Source organism: Pipra filicauda, unplaced genomic scaffold, assembly GCF_003945595.2.
Source record: "Pipra filicauda isolate LSUMZ 115617 unplaced genomic scaffold, ASM394559v2 scaffold285_size1263560_pilon, whole genome shotgun sequence".
Lineage (NCBI taxonomy): Eukaryota > Metazoa > Chordata > Aves > Passeriformes > Pipridae > Pipra > Pipra filicauda.
Window position 1 is genome coordinate 342,598 of NW_024104404.1, and position 24,104 is coordinate 366,701.

At 54.5% G+C, this 24,104-nt stretch overlaps 3 protein-coding genes across 10 annotated transcripts; 1 reads left to right on the top strand and 2 right to left on the bottom strand.

Moving 5' to 3' along the window:
• Nucleotides 1-1,222: 1,222 nt before the first annotated feature.
• Nucleotides 1,223-15,982, bottom strand: GP1BA (glycoprotein Ib platelet subunit alpha). 2 transcript variants are annotated; one of them, XM_039382831.1, is made up of 2 exons: nt 15,974-15,982; nt 1,223-3,667 (listed from the first exon to the last, which is right to left on the bottom strand). In XM_039382831.1, exon 2 carries the CDS (start codon nt 3,662-3,664, stop codon nt 1,565-1,567), a length of 2,100 nt encoding a protein of 699 aa, XP_039238765.1. In that variant the 5' UTR covers nt 3,665-3,667; nt 15,974-15,982; the 3' UTR covers nt 1,223-1,564. The 2 variants fall into 2 exon arrangements, with proteins under 2 accessions (XP_039238765.1, XP_027580344.1); XM_027724543.2 differs by lacking the exon at nt 15,974-15,982 and adding an exon at nt 4,107-4,125.
• LOC113989707 (ubiquitin carboxyl-terminal hydrolase 42-like) lies at nt 4,128-15,347 on the top strand. 5 transcript variants are annotated; one of them, XM_039382832.1, is made up of 15 exons: nt 4,128-4,147; nt 5,298-5,635; nt 6,588-6,681; nt 8,455-8,516; nt 10,411-10,527; nt 11,106-11,306; nt 11,731-11,841; nt 11,914-12,016; nt 12,117-12,184; nt 12,335-12,405; nt 12,960-13,042; nt 13,285-13,399; nt 13,667-13,807; nt 13,970-14,070; nt 14,804-15,347. In XM_039382832.1, the coding sequence occupies exons 2-15, from the start codon at nt 5,503-5,505 to the stop codon at nt 15,321-15,323; spliced, it is 1,920 nt and encodes a 639-aa protein (XP_039238766.1). In that variant the 5' UTR covers nt 4,128-4,147; nt 5,298-5,502; the 3' UTR covers nt 15,324-15,347. The 5 variants fall into 5 exon arrangements, with proteins under 5 accessions (XP_039238766.1, XP_039238767.1, XP_027580347.1 ...); XM_039382833.1 differs by lacking the exons at nt 4,128-4,147; nt 5,298-5,635 and adding an exon at nt 6,128-6,223; XM_027724546.2 differs by lacking the exons at nt 4,128-4,147; nt 5,298-5,635 and having other exon boundaries at nt 6,594-6,715.
• A 2,495-nt stretch (nt 15,983-18,477) lies between the features above and the next one.
• LOC113989681 (forkhead box protein J1-like) lies at nt 18,478-22,683 on the bottom strand. Of its 3 annotated transcripts, none has more exons than XM_027724478.2 (4): nt 22,465-22,683; nt 20,891-21,442; nt 18,702-19,525; nt 18,478-18,603 (listed from the first exon to the last, which is right to left on the bottom strand). In XM_027724478.2, the coding sequence occupies exons 2-3, from the start codon at nt 21,410-21,412 to the stop codon at nt 18,725-18,727; spliced, it is 1,323 nt and encodes a 440-aa protein (XP_027580279.2). In that variant the 5' UTR covers nt 21,413-21,442; nt 22,465-22,683; the 3' UTR covers nt 18,478-18,603; nt 18,702-18,724. The 3 variants fall into 3 exon arrangements, with proteins under 3 accessions (XP_027580279.2, XP_027580276.2, XP_039238769.1); XM_027724475.2 differs by having other exon boundaries at nt 18,698-19,525; XM_039382835.1 differs by lacking the exon at nt 22,465-22,683 and adding an exon at nt 22,003-22,084 and having other exon boundaries at nt 18,698-19,525.
• Between the last annotated feature and the right edge of the window lie 1,421 nt (nt 22,684-24,104).

A 24,104-nucleotide genomic window follows, 5' to 3' on the forward strand; every position in this document is an offset into this window, starting at 1 on the left:
TGGTTGGAGGACACGACTGACAGACAGACAAGTGCCTGCTTGCAAACACAGCGTGTGTGTGTCCATGGACTCACCTGCACAACCAGAGCTTGGCCAGCAGACACACTGACATGGGTGAGTGCTCATCCCAGCTGGCCAAGCACAGGCACGTGTTCCTGTGGACCAAGTAGTCAATCTGGTAGAAGACCATGCTGACCCACAGCAGTTTGATAACACTTTTGGGGCAGCTCAAACTGCAACAGCATTTCAGGCTGCAAAAGTGATCCACAGGATCCAGCTGTTGCATTTGTGCACCAGTGCTGGGGCCAGCCATTCGACCCCCATCAGTGATGACCACTGTCTCTTTTTCACACCTCTCAAAATGTTTATGTGACATCTTTGGTCAGTCCCTGAATGCCTTGTCCTAATGTGATCCCTTACAAGTCACATCTGTTGCCCTCCAAAGCCTCCCATCCTACTCTCCCATTTGGGTCCTATTCCCATGGTGGGTCATGCAGAGGCACCAACACCTTCCTTAACTTATTACCTGCCAGTAGGAGGCTTTTCCCGTGTGATTCAGCACTACAGGGAAGAATCACACGTTTGGGGCAAAAGTCAGGAATCCAGGTATAAGTGTGTAGTTTTGGAGGCCAAAATACAAGAATCTAAAGCTATGAGAGAGCATTCAAAGGAGGCCACAGAGATGGGGAAGGGTCTAGAGGGGAAGGGCATGAGTAGCAGTTGAGGGCACTTGGCTTGTTCAGCAAGAGGTGGACACTGGAAGACAGAGGGGGGACCTCATTGGGGTCTGTAACTTCCTCACAAGAGGGGGGGGGGCAGGCACTGAGCTCTGCTCTCTGTGGTCAGTGACAGAACCCTGGAGAATGGCTGGAGCAGCATCAGAGGAGGTTGGGATGGATATTAGGAGAAGGTTCTTCCCTCAGAGGGTGTTTGGGCACTGGAACAGGCTCCCTAGGACAGTGGTCATGGCCACAAGGCTGCCAGTGCTCAAGGAGTGTTTGGACAATGCTCTCAGGCACAGGGTGGGATTGTTGGGGTGTCCCAGGCAGGGCCAAGAGTTGGACTTGATACTTGGGGGTACCTTCCAACTCAGGATATTCACTATTCCAAGTACTGAAGGCAAATTTGTCATTCACTGTGCCCTGCCAGGACTGTGGCAGGTCCAATGAAATAAAACCAGCACTCCTTTGAAATTCAAGCACAGAATATTTATTATGTGATTAAGAACATGGCACTGAGTGGGAATCATAGCACATCTTTGCATGCATCATTTGGACAGAAGCAGTTGGGACACAGAGAGCAACAGAAGCTCTGCTTGCCCTCCCTCACCCTGAGACCAGGCATTGGCAGCCCCAGACTATCACTGACCAATTTAGGACATTATCTTCCCTTGCCAAATACCCAAGTAATTATTTTAGCTCTAGAAACCTCAGGTTGCTGGAGAATACTAGAGGAAGGAGCTGGATAGCTTCCCTCTGGGCAAGCAGATCTTTCCCATGTAAAACAAGCACACATGAAGCAGAGCCACAACCCTCCCTCTCTTTCTCTGAGCATACAGAAGCACTTACATGGTGTTGCCAGCGTATTTCACTCTGACATGCCCCATGGCACTGACACCCCTGTCCAGGCTGTAAGCAGACAGGGTCCTCAGGAAGTTGAGGTCTCTGACCACCAGGTTCCTGGAGAAAGGCTTGGCTGAAGGAGGACTGTGGTGGACCCACAGCTCCTTTGTGGTGCAGAAGGAGGAACCTGCAGGAGGACTGCCCTGTATGCCCAGATCTTTAATTGTGCAGTAGGTGACCTCAGGGCACAGCTCTACTTCCTTGATGGTGCAGAACGTGGGGCGCTGGAGGGGGCTTTTGAAGCTGCTGAGATGCATCACAGGGCTTCCTGCTGACTCCCTCCAGCCCAGCAGGGGATACTGCACCTCCTGGGTCTGCAGGGACCGGTGCCAGAAGGGTTGTCCCACCAGGCACATCCAAGCCAGCCAGCCTGCTAGAGCCAGCATGGTCAGGACCAGCAGAGCCAAGGAAACCAGGTAGAGCACCCAGTGCAGGAGGCAGCAGTGCCTCAGCAGCCACTGCCCCCACTGTGGACCCTCCCCCCCTGCCTGCAGAGGCAGCACAGGCGCTGCCTGTCCTGGGATGGAGCACGGGCAGAGGGCAGGAGGAGCAGCTGGGGGGGAACGGGCGGGTTGGGTGACACGTGTGGTGTCCAGGGGAGCTGGTGGTGTTGGGGCACGAGTGGAAAGCATGGTGGTGGCTGACATGGAAGGGGGAGATGAAGACCTAACAGTGGAAGAGGCCTCTAACGTGGCAGTCAAAGGCACTGCTGTGGAGTTGGTGAGAAACGTGCCAGTGGACATCATGAGAGTGTCAGTGAGGGTGGTTTGGGGCAGATCACTGTTGCTGGGAGGGATGCTGCTCATAGGGGTAGGCAGTGAGGTGGCAGAGACAGGGGTGGTGGGTCTGTGCAGGGTGCTGGTAAGAGCAGCAGTGAGAGAGGCAGTGCTGGGGGTCTGTGTGGGTGTGATGGTGGGACTGGATGGTCCAGGAGTGGTGGTGTTGGGAGCTCTGATGCTTTTGGACACCACAAGCAAAGTACTTGGGGCAAGAGTGGAGGTACAAGGGGTGCTCAAGGAAGGTCTGGTGGTAGGGAGGGGAGGCTGGGTAACAGCATGGGGCATGGTAGTGTGCTCTTCAGGGATGGGTGGATGTGGGGCTAAGGTGGTCAAGGCAGTTTTCTCTGCTGTTTCTTCCCCATAATTATAGTCATCCTCTCCGCCCTCGTCTGCATCCCCCATGTTGCCGCAGTCGGGCTGGAAGTCCATGACAGGTTTGTGCTGGTGCTCGGCGGGGCTGTGGCACAGCACCTTCCTGGGGGCCAGCTCCACCTTGGTCTCCTGCAGGCCCCGCTCCGGGTGGTAAACGCTGCCGTCGTTCTGCCGGATCCAGGCCCGCAGGTAGCGCAGGTCACAGTCGCAGTGCCAGGGGTTCCCGGTGAGGAACACGTACATGAAGAGGTGCCCCTCAGGGAAGAAGTTGGTGGGCAGGGTGCGCAGGAGGTTCCCCGAGAGCCAGAGGGTCTCCAGCCTTTGCAGATCCTGCAGCAGCTCCTTGGGGAGCTCCTCCAGGAGGTTGTCTGAGAGGTCCAAGTCCTTGAGTGCCCCCAGCCCTGCAAAGGCCTCCTGGGGCAGTGTCCTCAGCCGGTTCCCTCTCAGGTCCAGGTCCTGCAGCTGTGGCACGGTGCGGAAAGCCCCTGGGGCCAGTGTCACCAGGCTGTTGTTGGCCACGGCCAGGCGGGTCAGCGCAGGCAGGCCCTGCAGGTCGGGCAGGGTTCCCAGGTTGTTGTGGGACAGGATCAGCTCCTTCAGGGATGGCAGCGGGTCCTCGGTCTGCAGAGTCACCAGCCCGTTGAAGGACAGGTCGAGGTCCTGCAGCTGGGTGAGGGGCAGGAAGGCGGCGGTGGAGAGGGACAGCAGGAGATTGTCACTGAGCAGCAGGATGCCCGTGTCTGCAGGCAGGTCTGGGGGCACTGTGCTGAGAGCCTTCCCTGTGCAGTTCACCTCCAGGAGGTCCTTGACCTTGTTCATCTCCGAGGGGCAGGCCTGGGCTGGGGGCATCAGGGCCACGAGGGTGAGCAGGAGCAGGGCAGGGACTTGCATGGCCTGGAGCGGGAGAGCCGAGGGGCATGAGTACAGGTGGGCATGCACCTACACACTGCCTTTCCTCCTGTGCAAGCACCATTTGCAGCACAGCTGGCATCCCCTGACAGACCCCCTGGGACCCTCTGAGCTCCACAGCTCCTCCCTAGGAGGGTGGAAGGGAGGGATGAATCTCACACCTACTGACAGCACCCACCCCATCACCTTGTCCTTGGAGGACAGCAGGCTCAGCAAGGAGATGACATTTCTGCCCTTTTGCTCACCTTCCTCTCCTCTGTAGGGGGGTCAGAACCTGACTCATGGGCCTCATTGCTGGTGCCTCCTCCTCTCGGGTAGCATTTCTGTCCTCACCCTTTCAAAAGCCACGGCTCTGCAGTGTTCTTGTCCCAGCCCAACCCAGACAAACCGTGTGGTCAAAGAGGCTCCCTGAGTATGCTCTTACCTGACCTCAGCTGAGCCCTCTGCTGGATTTGGATTCACAAGGTAGGAGCACAAATCATCTGAAAAGAGATTCCCATGCACAGATGTGGCTTCCTTGATGTGGCACCCCTGTGGACACTGTGACTCACCTGTGGATCTTCCAGTGTTTGCTCTCCTGCTGCTCTGCCTCCTCCTGCCCACAGCCCAGGCACTGCTCTGGGGCAGCTATAGCAGGGGCTGCCCAGCCCACTATCAGCATCCCCAGCTGTGGGAAGGGAGCTGTGGCTTCCTGAGCAGCCAAACCCATCTCCTGCCCTTCCACACGGCCCTCGCTTTGACCACACTGCCACACCACCATCTCCTTGGAAAAGTCTCAACTTTATTTCAACAACTGTCAACTGCAGCCTTTGTGTGCACACAGAGGCACTGCCCCAGCAGCAAATGGTTGTGGCCCTGCACTGGATCCTGCTCATCCTGCTACTCAAGTTGTTTTTCCCCTGTAGGACCTGCAGAAGCAGGGGAAAATAATTCCACTGGCTTCTGGAGTGGAAATGGGCAGGACCTAAACGTGTCCAATGGTGTCAGCATTGGCCTTGGCTTCTGAGAGGGGGTTGAGGTGGTCATAAAATGACCTGAGGGTGAGGAAGATCTGCTTCCCCCACTTCACTTTTATGCCTCAACAAAAAATGTTGCAAGATTCAGACTAGAGGAGAGCCCGGAAATCAAAGGATAAGTGACCAAGGAGGCTCCAACATTTTCACATAATTGCCTTTAAAAAAACAGGAGTTTGAATCCCGTTATTCCCTTCTGCCTGGAACAGTCTCATTCCTTGTCTGAAAGCTACTGTGTGCCTGGCTGAGGATAGACACAACCCACACAGAAATGAGAGCTCAATCTTGAGCTTTCCCTGGGGAGGTACCCTTGGAAAATTTCTTTGCTGGGTTGTTTTAAAACCTGTAACTGCAAGGAAACTGCCCTGATGGGTTGAGGGGAACTTATGTGCTGTGGCCCATTTCCCAAGAGCTGGAGGCACAGCCTGGGTGGGAGAAAGGCAGAGCCCCCCCGTCGAGGGGCCAAGAGAGGAACCATAAGACTCAGCCAAGGGAGCTGCACCCCACCAGGAGCACACCCCCCAGCTCCTGTGACAGCAGAACCCCAGTGCCTGTTCCCACCAGCAGGGAGAAACAACTTCCAATGTTTCCTTATTTGCCAGGGATTCCTGAGGCCATCAAAAGCTGCATCTCTGTGGCACCACACAGTTCAGCTGCTGAAGGTGTGCAGAGTCACTCACAATGAAAACAAACCAACCCACCAGCCTGGGATCAGATGTGTGTCGAGGGAGCACAAAAGGAGGATCAGAGTGCATCAGCATGCAGAGAGGATGATGTGTGAATGTCCAGCTCAACCTTAGCACCTACATGGAGCCCACTGCCATGGCCTCTGCAGAAGGACACTGTCCATGCCAGTTCCCACCCATCATCGAGCTCTCTTGTGTTTGCACTATACTTTTAAAAGATATTTTAAGCTCTGTGTCTAATGGAAATCCCCTGGGTAAGTCTGGGTGCTATGAGGAAACAGCCCAGAATTTACTCTAGGTTGTCAGCACATCAACAGCCAGGGATGGAGCACAGGACTTGGTGCAGGATTTGGGAATCCACGAAGTTGATGTTCTCTTTGGTGAGCAGAGATAGGACCTGAGGGAATGGCATGAAGCTGTGTCAGAGGAGGTTTAGGTTGGATCTCAGGAAAAGCTCTTCCCCCAGAGGGTGCTGGGGCACTGCCCAGGCTCCCCAGGGCAGTGGGCACGGCCCCAAGGCTGCCAGAGCTCCAGGAGGGTTTGGACAACACTCTGGGGGACAGGGTGGGATTGTTGGCGTGTCCTGTGCAGGGTCAGGAGTTGGTCTTGATGACCCAGATGGGTCCCTTCCAACTCAGGAGACTTTTTTCTATGACTTTGTGGTTCAGTGATTCCATGATGATTCCATCATTCTATGGTTCCATGGTTCTGTGACATGAGGTTATAATGCACTGGGCCCAGAGCACTGGCACAACGTTTTCGTGTTGTAGCCAAGTACCTTTTTGTTGCAGGATGAGCAAGTCAGACTTTAATCTGGATTATGCAAGTGAGACTTTGCAGAGGTTTGTTTTTCTCCAAAGATCTACTGGTTTTGTAGCCTAATAGAAGCAAAAGCAACTTAAGACAGATAAGGAGAGAACCTCCTGCATTAGGAGACTCCTTTACTGACTTTTGAGACCATTTTCCTCTTGGCATTCAAGCTATTTAAAAAAGTGAGAATAATTTTGCTGCCTTTGTTTGGTTATCAATCCTGAAGGTTTCTTGAAAGGTGTTGTTAGTGTGTTGAGATGGCAAAAGCTCAACATTACACATAAAATTTGGCTTTTAGATCTGTAAAGCAGTTCTCTGAAGTGCCATGTAATTACACATTAACATCCATTCTTATGAAATAACTAATGTTTTTTTCTGCATTTATGGTGTTTCCAGAATACTCCAGTGCTAACACCCTGAAGAACTCATCAGTGATAGCAGAGTCCTGGCTGGAGCAGTCACAGCTGCCAGCAGAGGAGAAGCTACATGAGTATGAAGCATTGGATTCCTTCTGAGGGGTGTCAGTGTGTGAACTTTTTGTATGGATATTAGTTTACAGAGGCAGTCAGACTCTATCTTGTTAAGGTCGTTGTTAATTTTTGTTGTTGAGGGGTTAGATTTTAATGTATCTGTCCCAAAGCAGACTTACATTTTTAGGCCTGCTGGGACGTGGGGTTCAAACTCCAAAACCAGTGATTTTTAAGATCATTCTATTTGGTTTGGTCTTGGGGTTGATTTTGCTGAGAGCCAAGTTGCAGATCCTGTTTTCTCTACATGAAGAGATTCCCCATTGTATGGGTTTGCTTTTATTATAGTAATTACAAGTACACATTGTAATAACTATATATTATTATAAATAAAGTTATAATTTGTTCCCATCTCAGAAGAGTCTGATTGTCAATGTTTGACTATTTCTTGCATTTGGGAGAGGTGGGGGTGGGGTGGGGGGTATGTGGCATGTATTCTTAAATCCCTGATGTGGGGCTTTTGCATATTAGCTGTAGAGGAAAGAGCAAGGGTTGCCAGCTGTTGATCCGTGAAATAAAGAAATTTCATCCATAAGTGATTCCTATTAGTTTCCTCAAAGGGCCTAAGGGGTTATTGGAAACCAAACTGTACCCCAGTTTGGGCTGGGATAAAGTTAAATTTCTTCACAGTAGCTTGTATGGGGGATGTGCCTTGGATTTGTGCTGAGAACAGGGTTGATAACACCAATTTTCAGTCAAAAACCCCCTCATTCTTAGGGTCAGAATCTGTGACAAACAATCTCAACGACAAACAAAAAAACTATTAAAAAAATTGTAGAGCCCAAACCACAATTTCAAGATCCAAAGGATCATTTTTCAGACTCATCCCCAAGTTTTTCAGGCACAAACCCTAGTTATACGATGCAATCCTCAAAAGTATGGAGACCAAAATACATTTTAAATCACCAAAGCGCACATCTGGGCGAACAAATAGTCAATTTAAAGTCCAAAATCCAGTTTTTAGTCTACAAAACCTCATTTATAAGTGCCAAGGTTTACACTTTCAAAGTTCAAAGACTGATTTAGAGGGCCCACAGCATCATTTTTAAGGCCCAAGGTGCAAAGCCTTATTTATAAAGTCCAAAGGCTCGTTTTTAGCCCCAAACCTTCCTTTTTAGTTCCCAAAGCCTCCCTGTCAGGGACCAAAGCCCCACCTTTAGGATTCCACCTGCAGTTTGGGCAGCTCAGAGCCTTCTCTGAAGCGTCAAGACCCGTTTCCTCACACACTTATGAGTAAAGTAGGTCCTGAGAGCAGGGTGAGAGTGCTCATCCTTCCTCCTCTGTGACAGTGGGGGTGTCCCCTGTGCCAGCCCGAGCAGTCTGGTTGCAGGTGGCTCAGCTTCAACAGCTTTTTGGGCAAGCTGTGGTATTTCTACCTCCCAGCTGGGGCATTTGAAACGGGGAGCTCCGGGTTTTAAGGGCTGCAGAATGTCTGTCGTGGCTGTGGCCGCTGAGGATTAACCCACCAGTGTGAGGCAGACCAAGATGGACTTGTGGGAGGGGGTAGAGCCCACCTTCGAGATGCCCAGCATCACCCCTGGAGGTGCAGAGATCTGCAGCCACCACAGGAGTGTCCCCAGGACCCACCACTGCAGTGCTGTGGGGGCTGCAGCCACCCCGAGGGTCTCTCCACGTGGGGCTGGGGACAGCAGTGCCCAGTGCCAATGCCCAGGGGTGCTGGAGGGTTGAGAGCCAGCAGCTGCAGAGTGAAACTTGGTTTTTCCTTTGCTTTCCAGAGCAAATGGCTGCCTGGGGCACAGTGGCTGGCTACGTCCAACAACAGCTCTTGCTGCACAAGGTGGGACAGCACCTGTATCCTCCTCATCCACCCAGAGAAGTGGGAGGTCCCCTTGGCTATGGAGCACTGGCTTGCAGTTCCCTTTGCTCTCCTCAGAAAGCAAGAAACCCACCTCAAAAGATCCCGCTCCACTTTCAGGAAACCACCTCAGAAATTAGGAGCTGAGGTCCAAAACTGAACATGTCCAGGGATTCCTTCCACACAAAAGGAACCAGGACAGAAAGCTGTTGTTGGCATTTACCTTCCCTGGGCAGCCTAAAGCTTCATTTCTTGGGATGGGAGAGGAACCAGTAGGTTCACCTCCTTTGCAGGGTCTAAAGGGTCATTTGTAGTATCTCACCTATTAATTATTCTGTCCCCAAAGCTTTCATTTTAGGGCCAAAATCCTAATTTCTTGTCTTCCAACCCGTCTTATATTACCTTTATTACCTGTAGTACCTAATTTGCAAGGTCCAAAGTTTCATTTGTAGGGTAAAGGCTCATTTATAGACTCCTAAGCCTTTTTTTAGAGAGTCCAAAGGGTCATTCTTGGGCCCAAACTCCCTTTTTAGCTTCCACAGACTCTCTCTCTGGGACCAAAACTTCCTCTTTAGGGCTTAGTTTGCAAACTGGCAGGTTCAAAGCCTTCTTTTAAACCTCCAGAGCTTTGCAGGAGGGCAAAGACAGTTTGTGGTACTGAAGCATCCTTTGAGGTTGGCCATTCTTTGGGTTTGGGCCCAAGAATGACCGATGCTTTGGGCTCTCTAAGGAAGGCTTTGGACTCCACAAATGAGTCTTTGGACCCTACAGATGAAGCTTTGGACCTTCCAAACAGGACTTGTGGCCTTCAAAATGACACTCTGAGCCCTTCAGATGAGTCTTGGGTTTGTGCCTAAACAAGGGGGGGTTGGAGTTAAACCAGAAGTTCTTGAGCCCTAACAATGAAACTGTTACGTCCTAAGAAAGGACTATGGTTACTAAAGTATGTGGATACTAAAGGTATGGCCTTAAAAATGGGATTTTACAGCCTAGAAATCAGTTTTTGCACCTTCCAAACGAGGTTTTGGACATGAAGAACGTAAGGCTTTGAGCCCTCAGTGAGGAGTTTACACCCTAAAATGAGGCTTTGGATTCCAACACGCTCTCCTGACAGGTGGATTCCAAAGAATCCTGGAGCTTTTTGGTGAGATGAGCAAGACAGGGTGAAGAGCAGCTGGGTGGGGGCCTGGCACCCAGCACAGTTCCTGAAGGTGTTCCTTTGGTACTGCTAGTTCAGGGTCAGCCTGAAGCCAACCTTGAGGGCAGAGAAAATTCATTGGAAATGAACCGTAAGAGCCCAGGTGATTTGGACACAAGCCTCAAGGACACATTCCAGTACCTGGGAAGAATGAAACAGGAACCCCCAGAACACTGAGTGTGCCAACCAAAGCAGTGACCAGGCTCACAGCCCTCAGCAGCCTCCAACTCCTCCAGCTGCTGCAGCTCCTGGGAGAGGCAGGAGCTCTGCTGATGGATGAACAGACCTTTGCCAGGGGAGGTCCAGTGACTTCCAGGTGTGAGAGGTGCCCGGGCTGTGGCAGCCACAGGGTTCTGTGGACACAAGGTGACATGGCCCCTTGCAGCCTCACGTCACAAAGGGGCAGAGATGTGGCACCTGTCCAGCAATTTGGACTTCACCTGCCCAATGCCTGGTATCCTGAGAAGCAGGCCAGCAAAAGCCAATTGGACTGAGCTGGCCTTCAAGATAACCCAGCTCCTTTCTTTGCTGCTTGTGTGCCTGCATTTTTCCAAGCATTCTTTGTCTTTGGCAGCAGCTACAAGCACCAATGAAACCCTTTTTACAGCTGAAGCTGTTCTGTGGGTCACACTTGGGGTTTTTTAAGTGCTGATCTACAGTTATATTCTTTCCCAACAGGTGATGGAATTAGTGCTGATCTGATCTTTCTGGAAGGAGGATCTGACATCCTTTGTTATCCAGAGCTTTTCCATCTGTTTGTGAGAGGAGCAACACTCACAACAGGAAATAAGTCCTGTAAGTATCAGATTTACCATCAGGCTTGAACTTTGTGAATGCCCACAGACATTCACAGACATGAAGCTGGTGCTTCATCCCTGAGTGTCAATGGGCTGACAACCCAGAGTGAGATCTTGGGCACCTCCTGAGAGCAGCCAGACTGACACAGGTGGTCTTGGTTAGACACAAGAAAATGCATTTGGTCATTCTGCCCCTGTACACAAGACTTTGAAAGAGGACGTTGCTCACAGAAAGAGCTGTCACACACAGGGTCTCTGCTGGGTACTTCCTTGCCTTCCTCACATTACAGTCAGGAAAAGGCCTGATAATCCAAGGCTCTAGAGGGAAAAGAACGTAGCCTGAGGGCCAGAAATCAGTGTGGTTTTGTTGGACTTTTGGCAGACTAAGCAGTGGAACAGACTGTTTTCCAAAACTATTTCCCTGCCAGTAGATGTTAGTGGGGTGTTAGGTTTTCCCAATGTTTCTGGGTTGAGGTTAGAGCTGTTGTCCTCGGTGCTCCTATAGAGAACTCAAGATCTGAATATGCTTTCAAGTAACAGTACTGTCAAATCTCTTCAAATGTAATTTCCTTGCAGTCATTGCCAAGGGAATGACTCCGGCACAAAGGATCCCCTTTCCCCCAGAGGAGATTTGCATGGACTGGCAGCAAAGACAGAGACCTGGGCCGGGACTCCGCAACCTGGGCAGTACCTGCTACATCAATGTCATCCTGCAGTGCCTGACATACACCCCCCCTCTGGCCAACTACCTGCTCTCTCGTGAGCACAGCAGGTTGTGTGAGTACTTCTAGGAACAGCTCCTTGTAAATCCCTTGAGCACATCCCAAGGATCCCCAGAACCTGGAATTGCATTTAGGAGAAGAGCAACCCTCCTTTGGCAGCCCCACGAGCTTGTGTCCTTTGAACACGAGCTAGAAGATGCTGGTCCTATTGAGGTGTGCCCATCTTCAGGAGGGCACCTCTTTCCAGCCCCATGTCTCTGTCCCTGCAAGTTAAACCCTCTTGGCTCATTGCACTGAAAACTTGTGCCACCTTAGCCTCCCTCTGAAGAACATTTTCTGTGCACTAAAATGTCCTGGGCTCGTTGGGACATTGGCACCTTGGGACAGGAGGAGCGAAGACTGTTCTTAGAACTCCATTAGGTTTCCCACCGCTGGGTGTGATTTGCTAACCTGAGGAACTTCCCTCTCTTCCTCTTCAGGTTTTCAGCAAGGCTTCTGCATGATGTGCATCATGGAAGCACACGTCAGGAAGGTCCTGCGTTCCTCAGCCAGTGCCATCTGGCCTAGGGCTGTCATCAAGGACCTCAAACGTAAGTCATTTCAGGCGCTTCAACAGGTCCTATCCCCTTCTTGCAGGGGAGAACCATTAACTTCTTTCTTAGTCATAGGAGAAGAATTTGAGCCTGACACGGCCGGAGATGCCTTTGAGTTCTTATGCTGTGCTCTCAAGGCCATGCAGAGAGCCTGTCTGAGTGGAAGCAGAAAGTAAGCATAAGTAAATAACCTCTTCGATGTTCCCAAGCCTGTTGGGCTCCTTGATGTGCTAGGAAACCCTATAACTCTCTTCCTTGCCATTTATTTCCAGCTTGGACATTTCTTCTCAAACAACTACCATTGTTCATCAAATATTTGGGGGCCTGCTGAAATCCAGAGGTACATTTCCACAACTCTCCTTGGTGTTGTTTTTGCCCTTCCATCTGATAAACAGCATGGTCCTGTGACTGGCACAGTGGGTACCAAGAGCATAAACTGTCACTGTCAATTAACTTCCTCCTTCATTTAGCATTTTGATTTTCCTTCCAGTCACATGCTTGAGGTGCAAAGCAGTTTCTGATTCCTACAAGGCCTTCCTGCATATCCTTTTGGATATCAAAGTAAGAGGGCTTGCAGTTGTGCTTCAAGGGGTTCCAAGGTCCCTGTAGCTTTCCAGAACGGAACCATTTGTCTTAGAAGTGGATCCTGCGAGCTCAAGGGAGCTTTGTGGTGGGTGGGAAGGGGAATGGACATCCTTCTGCAGAGGCCATGGCACTGGTTTCCACATGGTGCTGGCTTTAAGCTGCACAAGTAGCATTATCCCCTCTGAGCCCCTGACATACTCTCCTCCTCCTTCCCCTTGCCCCTCCTTCACACCTGTCTGGTTCCCAGGCTGATGGGTTGAATCAGTTTTCACTGCTGATGACCCCGCACACCATTAGTAGCTGAGCTGAGTGGTGGCACGGAGAGAAAGCTCTGGATGGCCCCAGGAACCCCGGGGACATGAGGGAAATGTCCAGCACCACACCCTCTTTCTGCCTCCTTCTGGACACTTCCCACGGGGTCATGATGGGTCTCCTCAGCATCAGCTGCCTGGATTTTCATGTTGACTCCTCAGAAGTGTTTGGGCGAGGGCATTTCCCACAGCTCAGCGGCTCCTTCCTCCCTCCTCCAGGAAATCTCATCCCTCACTGCAGCTCTGGAGGACTTTGCCACACCCAAGCAGCTGGATGGAGGAAACTGCTTCAAATGTAGCAAGTAAGATAATTTCTAATGGCATATTAACACTTCCAGTGTGAAGGAGCTGCATGTCATCACAGACAATCACGTTCTCACGCAGGTTTAATGCACAACAATGAAGTGCAGCTTTTTTTAAATACGACCTTATGGCATGGAATAGCCTTAAAATACTGTAAGGATACGAGACACAGAAGCTTGTCTGGCCCTGCTGGGGCAAGATGGGGTTCATTCCAGCACTTGGCTCTGTGCTCGGTTTCAAGGTGTGAGAAGAAGGAGGTTACCATCTCTAAGAGAGTTACAGTCCATCATGTGCCCAAGGTCTTCACGGTGTGTCTGGAAAGGGCTGCTGATCACACTGGCAAGAAGATCAGCACGGTGCGTATGCAACTGCAGGGCAACCTGCTCTTCCTGGAGCATGACATTCCCCAGAGCAGTACACTCTTCCAGAAGCTGCTGATTTTGGGTTTTTTCACGTTCCCTTATGGGGAGAGGAGAGTTCCTGTGGGAAGACCAGCCTGGACTCTGCTCCGACAGAGCTGCTTTGGCTGAGAACTGTTTCCTGCCACCCAAACCATCATGTGCTGAAGGCTATTTCAATATGGTAGTTCAGGATAACTTCTGACCCACTTGGTCTCTCTGTAGTTTGTGGAGTATCCTGAGTACTTGGATCTTCTGCCATACATGTCTGACATAGCTGGAGAACCCCTCCTCTACTCCTTATACGCCGTCGTGGTGCACAGCGGTGACACCTGTCTGGATGGACACTTCTTCTGCTACACAAAGGTAAAGACCAGCTTCCCTCCTGAAGGGGAAAAATGTGTGCTGGGGAAGACAAACTTTCCCATTTTGGGGGAGAAGGTCTATTTTGCGGCTGGGTTGTATTCGGTGTACTCTTGGTTTGGAACCCTGCAGTTCCTCTCCAGAGATGGGTGCCTTCCTTTGCAGGCCAGCAATGGACTGTGGTACAAGATGGATGATGAGTCTGTGGATAACTGTGGCATCCACGCAGTTCTCAGGCAGCAAGCCTATTTGCTGTTCTATGCCAGGTAATAACCAGCGCCACGTGTTCAAATATGTTTCCTTTTCCTGGATTTGCTGTTTGTCTTCTCACCCTCCTGAGTGTGAGAAGGGCCATAGGAGACAATTCCTCCCTGCATTCTTCAGCGCTGTCAATTCTGAACTACCCCACACCAGTCCTTCTCTTCCCTTGCTGGGTTTTAGGTTTGCTGCCCTATGTGAACTGCTCCCTTTCTGTTCTCTGAAACTGGCTCACATAGAGAAGGGGACTTAAAAGGGTCTTCCAGGAAAGATGGGGAGGGACTCTTTCTCAGGGAATATAGTGATAGGACAAGAGGTGAAAATTTCAAAGTGAAAGAGAGAAGATTTAGATTAGATATTAGAAAGAAATCCTTCCCTGTCAGGGTGGTAAGGTACTGAAATAGGTTGCCCAGGGAAGTTGTGGCTGCCCCACCTCTGGAAGGATGGCTTGGAGCAACCTGGTGTAGTAGAAGATGTCCCTGCCCATGGTGGGGGGTTTGGAAGGACCCTTCCAAACCGAATCTTTCTAGGATTCTGTGAACTGGAGGCCATAGAGGGTATAGAGATGAGGACTTGCTCTGACAAGGGCAGACCTGGTGGGAAGACCCCAGTCGAATTTCCCATTGGTGACTTTGGTAAAGTCTTCCCTCTGTTGTGGAAACCGCCCCAGGAAAACTACTGAATCCCAGAGGAGTCTGCAAGGAATGCCCTAAACAGAGGTCACTCTTTTTTTTTCTCCAGATGCTCTGATTTGAAAATGAGAGAAATGGTGGCTTCCTCACCGACCCCCTCCCATGCCCATTCCCTCCCGAGCGAGTGTGAGGGCAGCAGCAAGCAGGCGGGTTCTGCAGGACCACAGGGGCTGCCCGACAGGACCACACGGACTTGCTGCCAGAGGAGGAGTGCCACGGAGGAGGCCCAGAGCAGATCCCTGCAGTGGGGCAGCTGGTTTGTCAACAGCACCGACTACGACAACTCAACAGGGAGGAAAAGGAAGAGAACCAGTCCTCCAGGACGTGACCACGCTCCCCAGGACGGCACAGCTTCAGAACCCTCCAAAAGAAGCTGCCAGAGAGCTCCTGCACCCAGCGCTGCTCAGAAGCAACCACTGCAAAGGCGGAGAGAACAGGGCAGATCGCTGCGGCAGGGCTACAACCTCCGCAGGCGCTTTGTGGAGATCACGGACTACCACCAGTCAGCAAAGAAGAGGAGGAAACATTCACCTGGAGTCAACAGGCAGAAGAGCCAAAGCCAGGATTAAAACCGCTTGTTGGCCTTGCATGAATAATTTACGGGGTGTTTCCTTCTTAGGTTTTGGGGCAATCGGTGGAAATACCCGCTGTGGGATGTTCCACCGACCCTCACCTTCCCCGACCCATTCCCGACCCCGCTCCCTGATCCCTCATTCCCTGCGCAAGCCGCACTGAAAGCCTCCCCCTCCACCCACCCGCCCGCCTCCTCGCACGGCTGGCGCGGGGGGCACGGGCGGAATCCCCGCGGGGCCGGGACGCTGTCGCCGGGGCTGCGTGCATTGAATAATTGGATTTAATAAATTCCGCTCGTCAAAGGACTGCGACCGGGAGGGGCGGGCGGTGAGGGAGGGGCGGGGCTGAGGGAGGGGCGGGGCTGAGGGAAGGGCGGGGCTGAGAGAGAGGAGGGGCTGAGGGAGGGGCGGGGCTGAGGGAGAGGTGCGATAGGCTCGCGGCCGCCGGGGGGGCGGGGCGAACGGGGCGGGGCCGCGGGAGGAGCTGCGTGGCTCCGCCCCCACGGCGTCGCGTGACGTCGCCCGTGGCGACCGCGGCGCCCTCGCTGAGGGGCCGGAGCGGCGGCGGGAGGAGCGTGAGGGACCCGCGGTCAGTGCGGGGCTCGGCCGGGCCGGGGGGAGCGGGCGGAGGGCTCTGGGACACCCACCTGGGCCGGGCCGGGCCGGGGCGAGGCGCCTGGGTTGTCTGTGGTTCTCGGTGGCGCTGGGGCGGCTCTCCCGGGCGGCCGCGTTTGGGCCGAGCCGCTCCCAGGTGTAAGACCTGGGGCGGCGGCTCCGGGCGGGCAGGGGCAGGGGCAGGGGCTCGGGGGCGCTGGTGACCGCGCCCGCAGGTGGCAGAGCAGCCGCGGCCTTCGCGGCACCGGGCGGGCGGTGCCGGCGGAGGGAGGGCCGGGAGGAGCGGGCAGCCGGTGCCCGCCGCCAGCGCGGGGTGCGGGCGAGCTGCGGGACTGCCCCCCCTGCGTCCCAGGGGGCCCGGTACTGCCCGGGGAGCTCCGGGCCCCGCTGTGCCGGTGCTGCCGCGCCCGGAGCCGCCCGTCCTCCAACCTTTCTCCCGACGCCGCCTGCGGTGCGCAGTCGGCGCGGTGCGAGCGGGATGTGGAGCGGAGAGACACGGGATGTGGGGCGGAGAGACACGGGATGTGGAGCGGAGAGACACGGGATGTGGAGCGGGGAGACACGGGATGTGGAGCGGAGAAACACGGGATGTGGAGCGGAGAGACACGGGATGTGGAGCGGAGAAACACGGGATGTGGGGCGGAGAGACACGGGATGTGGGGCGGAGGAGACAGGGGATGTGGAGCGGAGACCACGGGATGTGGAGCGGAGAGACACGGGATGTGGAGCGGAGGGACGGACGGGAAGCTGCTGCGGACCCCACTTGTTGTCCCCGCTGCGTGCTCCTTCCTCGGTGGGCAGCGCCAACTCGCACACCGCGGCGAAGGATTTCTGTTTCTTTATTCCAGTTGCCAAAGCAGGGAGGTGGGTGGTTCCCACAAGAGGCCGGCTCCCCGCTCATCCAAGCTTTACGCCATTGAAACATTTTAACAAACAAAGGCATCAACATTCTCTGGTTCCCGATTATGTAACTTTTTAATTAATGAGCACTCGGCCCCTATTTGCTAGGTGTATCTCTCCTAAATAGTCCACAGATGCATTGGAGTTGGGGTCCATTTGGAGTAGGTGGTCAGTGGTACTGCTCAGTACTGCTGGCTTCCCTCCTGGTGGCTCTGAGCCTCTTGGGATTGTATTCCTTTTTCCTTAAACAAAAGATTAGCCAAGCATACAACGCTTGGACTGCTCATGTCAGTACAAAGCTCCATCTCTGTCTCAGGTAGTGTCTCATCTCGGAGATATGGCCTGCTAGAACAAATTTGTTCAATAGTTACCAAACTGTCAGGATACAGTTCTCCTGTTCCAGAGACTGGGAGCAAAGTGGCTGGGTTAGGACTCATGATGCCACTGTTTCAGCTCCTTTGCCAGGATAATCCTTGTGGGAGAACGGTCCAAGAGAGCTGCATCTTCCATCCCGTAGTTGGATTTTCCCATTCAATGGCAAAGAAAACTTGATTCTTTTTGGCCACAAGTACACAAAAGATGATGTCTTCTACATCTAACACACTGTAAAGTACATCTGAATCTCTGGTATTAAGGATTTGGGACTAGCAGATGCCCATCAATCTTGCACTACAATGACTTAGGCTTTTTCACTGGAAGGAGAGTTAAATTCTGATTGGCATTCACTTAATAACCAGAACTATAAGAAAGAATCTATTGACAGTTCCGATCCTGACCAGGCACCTGACTTTATAGCATACTCTTTTCTCCTTACAAGTCAGACTCCTGATTTCAGTTTGGTCTTTTTGACCCCCAGGCAGGGGCCAGACCAGCCTTTTCCAGATTGCCCTTCCAGTGCCCTTCTCCCAACTTCTCATCCCAAGGGGCAGCCCTACCCCCTGACTGCGTGCACAGAGAGGTACCCACAGCCTGGCTGCAGCCAGCTGGGCCCCCAGCCCACATCCCTGAGCCCACCTGCCTTCCCCACAGGGCTCCCCAAACCTGCTGCCCCCAGCACCCCCATGCCATGCCCTGCCCTGCCTGTGCCAGCCGGGCTGGCAGCTGAGCCTGCCCTGCTTTGGTCCCTCCCCTGGTGCAGCCCAACTGCTCCTTGACAGGACTGGCCTGGTGCAGGCTCAGCTCTTCCTGCAGCTTCTGTGCAGCTCCTCTCGCCTCCCTGGGCCCACAAGGGCTCTGAAGCCCCTTGGGCTTCTCAGGGCATCTCTAGGGCTGGGCAGGGACGTGGCACAGGCAGAGGGATTGTCCCTGGCATTCGGACCACATTGCCCCCAGAGCTCCCTGCAGTGGCAAGGAAGGCTATTCCCAGGGTCAGGAGCAGCACCCAAGGCTCAGGACACCAGGCACAGCTGGCCTGATGTTGCACTGGTGGTGTGTAACCATTGGCACGCTGGTGCTGGTCTGTGCTTCGGTTTCCCCGTGGGTAATAGCTGTGCCATCGTGGAAGTGGGTGAGAGTTCCCGTGTCCTGGGGCTGGGTGTAGAAGCAGGGCTGGGCTGAGGAGATCTCCCCTGCCTCCAGGGCAGCAGCTCAGGCAGAGCCAGGCTGTGCCGGAGGGAAACAAGGAGGCAGAAGGGGGTTTTCTTCTCCATTTTTTTGTCTTCATTATTTTGTTTAATTTATTAGTAACTTTTGCATGAAAAAAGTTAAAGTGTAGAAGTATCTGTGCAGTTCTTCAACATATCTGCCAAACATGAGAATAGAACTGAAAGAAATAAAAAGAAAGTTTGTCAATGTAAACATCTAGGCCCACACCCAAAGCCCCTCTTAAGTCTATCTAATATAATCTAGTCTATCACCTGCCATCTACCATCTCCAGTGAAGTGTTAATGGAAGCAGGTCAGAATGTTCCAGTCTGTGACATCCCTCTCTGGCAAAGAGGCCTGGATGTTTTCAGCCCCCTGGTCAACGGGGACGAAGTTGGAGAGGTTCTCGGTTGTTTCCTTGTGCCAGGCACACTCCAGGAAAGCTGTGGCCATGAGGGTTTCATCCAAGCCTGGGTTGTTGTGGTTGGGTTTGGTGAGGACTCGCTCCTGTCCTTGGGGACAGTCCGTGTGCTGCCCTTGTCCCGTCCAGTCCAGGTGGGGTGTTATGGGCTGGATGGGAGGCGGGAGCTCCAGATCCCCAAGAATGGAGAAGTCTCCTTCGTCCAGGTGGTTGTTCAGGAGAGCTTCCCAGTCAGTGTCACCCTTCAGCTCGGTCAGGTCATTCCTCTCTTCCTGGGTCCCGGAAGCAGAGCTGGGAAGCCGAGACGCCTTGGCCGTTGGCGTGGGCTGCTTGCGCTGCTGCCCCGCTTCCTTCTCCACGCCATTCCAGTTCTGGCTGTTTTCAAACTCTTCAAACTCCTTCAGCAGCTGCTGCAGCTCCATGCTGATCTCGAGGTTGTTATGGGAGCTGCAGGCTGAGGCAGCTGGGCTGATGACGTGCCATGCCTCTTGCTGGGCTCTTTCAGGGGAGCCTGGCTGGATCTGCACTGGTGACATCCTCCACTCTTTGAAGGCCCTGCTCTTGAGCCGGTTGGCATATCGGGAGTGGAGCTTCCAAAATGCGCCTCTCCCTGGTTCGCTCTTCTCCCGGGTCACCTTGATGAAGCACTTGTTGATGCAGAGGTTGTGCCGGATGGAGCTCTAGGTCCAAAAGAGAAGAAAACCCAAGGCTGAATGCTTGTCTACTGGCGTGAGAGGGACCTACCTGTGTGGGGAGGCTGGTGCAAAAGCAGGTTTTCAGCAAGGCCCTTTGGGAAAAGAAGCAGGAATGGCAACACCAGGACATCTCGGGCTACATGCCCTCCAGAAAATCCTCTGAATGTGCCTGAAGTGCAGCAAATAATCAGAAAGGAAACTCAGCTGTTGGGTAAATAACCCAGCATTGGGCTCCCCAAAGCCAAGCCAAAGCAGCCAGCTCTTCCTCCCAAAGTGCTCACGTAGTTCCCCCGGCACAGGAGAGGCTGGGGAACCCAAGTGGCCCTGGAAAGGAAGAGGGACCGTCAGGGGTTCTCTTGCCTGTCATGGGCTTCAGGAACCGCTGGAGACCCAGCTGCCTGGGGAGAAGGTGGGCAACTCCTGGGCAGGGGGCTTGCATTGGGTTTGCCCAGCCTTGGCTGGGGGAGCGCAGCCAGCCAGGATCATGGGAACACTGTAGATTTGGGCTGGCAATAACCAAGCGGGAGGATGAGCCGCCCACAGCCCTCTTGCCCTGCCCTCTGCTAGAAAGCCTCACGTGCCAGAGTGGCCCTCATGTGACCTCGTGTGATGGAGGAAGGCAGCAAGCCCAGGTGGCTGGGAAAAGCTGCTGTGGGGAGGGCTTCAGGCTGTCCCCAAAGCTGGTAAGCCTGGGGCTGTCCCCTCCCTGCTAGGGACACACTTGTGCTAGCTGGGGACAGCAGCCTTGTTTGACCCCTCTTGGTCTTCCCTCTGCAGGTCTCAGCAGCTTTTCCCAGCGATGGAGCCTCCTTGGCTGTCTGAGGGGCCAGGAGACCAGCCCTGTGCCCTGCTTGAAAAGCAGCAGCGCTTCATCTGGGAAACTCCCCAATGAGTGACTTGTCCAACAAACAGCATCTCCATGCCTCTCCTGTGCCTGGTCCTCAGCACCCAGGGATACTCAGTGTGGTGACTTTTTGCACGTGTGCTCAGCCCTGAGGGACTCGGGACCCCACCAGCGTTCCGGAAAGGTAGGGACTGAGAGGCCTTTGCCACAGAACCAAGAGGAGCCTCAGGGGCTGGGAGCCCAATGGGTACCTCCCAGCTCCCAAAATGGCCCCAAGCTCTACCCCAGGAGGGCTCCTTCCCTCTGTCACCCCGGCAGCCCTGGCATTTGTGCCCAGCCAAGTTCTTTCCCGTTCCAGCCCTTCCCCACCAGCTGCCGGGGCCACTCTCCTCCCTGTGGGATCCAGAATCCCTGTGGGACCTTGTCTTGCAGAGTGGAGGCTGTGGGAAGCCCTGCCCATCCCTGTGTGGAGAGGGGCCGAGGCAAGAGGGCTGCAAATCTCCTACCTGCCAGGTGGGATCAGCAGGTTGGAAGTAGCAGAAGTTGTCACTGATCCACTTGCAAATGGCCGAGAGGGTGATCTTGGGCTTCTTGCTGGCTTCCATCGCCATGCAGATGAGGGTGGCGTAGGAGTAGGGTGGCCTGACGTGCGGGTTGGTCTTGTAGTTGATGTTCCCCGTGAGCTGAGAGGGCTCAGCCACGTCGTGGTGCGTCGTGGTGGTCATGGAGGTGGTGGAGGAGGAGATGGCCGTGCGGGGAATGTCGATGTACTCGCACAGCTCCTCAGCAGTCAGGGGAAAGCCTGGGGACTGAAAGTCCACCAGACTGACCAGATTTTCCCAGATGGTGCAGCGGTCCTCGGGGTCCTCAGATATCGGGGGCAAGCCGATGTGGGCGCCTGTGAGGTTAACCAGCCACGTGAGGTCTGGCTCACTGCCAGGCCTGTCTTCCTTGGCGGAGCTCGATTGCCCCTGAGCTCTCAGCACAGGGCTGGAGCACACCATGCCTTGGCACGTCACCGGGTGCATGTGAAGGGGAGGGAATGGATGGAACAGATCCTGCAAGAACAAGAGGGAGAGGGTTGAGGTTCCCTGAGGCACAGTCGTTCTCTGGCACCTGGGCAGGGCTGGGCCTGAGTGCTCCAGATGTCACTGGGCAAGACCCATCCCTGGAGTGCTGGGCATGGGAGCTGCAACGTCTGCCCTGGGGGTACTTTAGCAGCCCTGGCCCTCGGGAAAATTCCCTCAAACCGTCGTGCTCCCAGTGCCACCCAACTCCAGTGGGCTGGTGCTGCCCAGCAAGCTTTTGGCTGAAAAACCAACAAACCCTCCCCACAACCAACCAAAATCTGGCCCTGCCATCCCACCAAGAGAGGTCGTTTCTCCCACCTGTCGTGAGCAGGGCAAACTCTCAGGGTCTTAACACCTCGGCGAAAGACCCTAAAGTCTTCCATCTGGTCCGTCCCATCCCCACAACCTGCCTCCCTCGGTTTGATGCTGATTATGCTTCTCCCTTCTCCTGGTACCCCAAACGAACCCGGGTGTGGGGGGGCGCAGGGACCCACGCCAAGCACAGCGTCACTTGGAGCCAGCCGGCAGCTCCAGGCTTTGGGGAGTACCGGGCAGGGGATGCGGCGCTGGCTCCGGTGCCGGGCTGCAAAAGCGGAGTGCCGTGGTGGATTTCGGGCCACGAGAGAGCGAGCTCCCGGACGGCAGCGGGGGCCGCTGGCCCGGCTGTCGCGGGGGTTTGGCGGCGAGAGCGATGCGGAACCCCCCGCGCGCGGGCGGCGCGGCCGTTGGGGGGAGCAGGGGCAGCTCCCCTCCCGCTTCCAGGAAACGGGCTTTTTATTTTTTTCCCCCGGACCAGGACAGGGGTTTTCCGCCAAAACGAAGGCTCCGGGCAGCTTGCTCGGGTGCCCGGTCCCCAGCGTCAGCACCCAGCCCCGGCCGGCTCCCGCGCCCGCAGTACGGGAGGGGGGGCATCCCCCAAGTGCTCGCTCGCCGCAACCCTCCGCAGCGGCGGGCGGGCCCGTCCCGCCGCCCTCCCCAGCCCCCGGCCGCTCCCCGCCGCCGTCCCTTACCCCGTGCCGGTGTCGCGCCGCAGCTGCCGCAGCTCAGGAGAGAGCTCGTCGTTTTTGGAAACGCAGGGCGGCAGCAAAAAAAAAACAACAACAAAACAATCCGTAGGAAAAAAGAAGGGGCAAGAGCAGGGCCGAGGACCCGCCGCCCTGCGCTGTGCCCGGGCCGGGCCGTGCCCACCGAGTCGCCGACAGTCGCGGAGAGTCGCGGAGAGTCGCGGCCGCCCCGGCGCTGGGGACGGGGGGTCTGAGAGGGTTCGCGCGTGGCGGCGGCGACGCCCCGCCCCGTCAACATCGCCCGGCCCTGCCATTGGTGCGCGCGTTGCCGTGGGCGGGGCCTGTCGGACGGGCACCGCCCCCGCGGCGGGAAGGGGCCCGGGGGTTCCCCGAGGATGCTGGGGAATCATGGAATCAGGGAATCAGGGAATCGGCCGGGTTGGAAGGGACCTCTGAGATCATCAAGACCAACCTTTGGTCCACTACTATTAAGTGCCACATCCAGTCTCATCTTAAAAACATCCAGGGATGGAGAATCCACCCCTTCCCTGGGCAGCCCATTCCAATGGCTGAGCACCCTCTCTGGAAAGAATTTCTTCCTAATATCCAACCTAAACCTCCCCTGGCACAGCTTAGGACCATGCCCTCTTGTCTTACTGATCGTTTCCTGGGAAAAGAGACCAACCCCCCCCCGGCTCCCCCCTCCTGTCAGGGAGTTGCAGAGAGTGAGGAGGTCTCCCCTGAGCCTCCTCTTCTCCAGGCTGAGCCCCCCCAGCTCCCTCAGCCTCTCCTCACAGCACTTGTGCTCCACTCCCTTCCCCAGCCTCGTTGCTCTCCTCTGGACCTGCTCCAGCCCCTCCATGTCCTTCCTGAGCTGAGGGCCCAGAGCTGGACACAGCACTCCAGGGGTGGCCTCACCAGTGCTGAGTCCAGGGCAAGAATCACTTCCTTGGACCTGTTGGCCACCCTGTTCCTGAGCCAGGCCAGGATCCATTGGCCTTCTTGGCCCCCTGGGCTCACTCTGACTCCTGTTCAGCTTCCTGTCAATCCAAACTCCCAGGTCTCTCTCTGCCTGGCTGCTCTCCAGCCACTCTGTGCCAGCCTGTGGGGCTGCACGGGGTTGTTGTATGGTGGACCAGCCGTACCCCACAGCCAGGGCCACAGCCAGCCCCAGCAGCCCCAAAGCCTGTGTCCAAGATTTTGGACACAATGGGGTAGAACCCCCACCCCAAAAAAGGCTCTTCCACCCACCAAAACCCAACCTCACAGATACTCATACAACACTGACATGTAAATCCTTCTATTTTCACTTTGATTTTTATTTGATCCATCTTCATTCCTTCAAAACACCTGAAATTGGGGTAAAAATAAAGAAATACAACAAAGCATCTAAAGTCGTATCATTTTACTGGAATTTGGAGTTCAGGGGATATTCAGGAGGATTTGGGGATTCTGGGCAGATCTGGGAGAATTTTCTCCATTGCTTTTCACTCCAAGAGCCAAGAGGGATAAATCCATCACCTCAAAACTACTCATCCCACTGAAAATGGCTCAATCCCACCTCAAAATTACTCGATCCCACAGCCCCTCCAAACCCCCAAGAGCAGTGGGATGGGGATTGGGAGGGTTAGAATGGGGTGGGAAGT

Excerpts from the sequence above, each read along its gene's own strand:
- LOC113989681 (XM_027724478.2), bottom strand. The coding sequence starts at position 21,412 with ATGCACCCGGTGACGTGCCAAGGCATGGTGTGCTCCAGCCCTGTGCTG. Across the intron at positions 19,526-20,890 it reads CTGCTGATCCCACCTGGCAG|AGCTCCATCCGGCACAACCT; the intron begins GTAGGAGATTTG and ends TTTTGGACCTAG.
- LOC113989707 (XM_039382832.1), top strand. The coding sequence starts at position 5,503 with ATGGAGCCCACTGCCATGGCCTCTGCAGAAGGACACTGTCCATGCCAG. Across the intron at positions 10,528-11,105 it reads CACAACAGGAAATAAGTCCT|TCATTGCCAAGGGAATGACT; the intron begins GTAAGTATCAGA and ends ATTTCCTTGCAG. Across the intron at positions 11,307-11,730 it reads TCGTGAGCACAGCAGGTTGT|GTTTTCAGCAAGGCTTCTGC; the intron begins GTGAGTACTTCT and ends CTTCCTCTTCAG.
- GP1BA (XM_039382831.1), bottom strand. The coding sequence starts at position 3,664 with ATGCAAGTCCCTGCCCTGCTCCTGCTCACCCTCGTGGCCCTGATGCCC.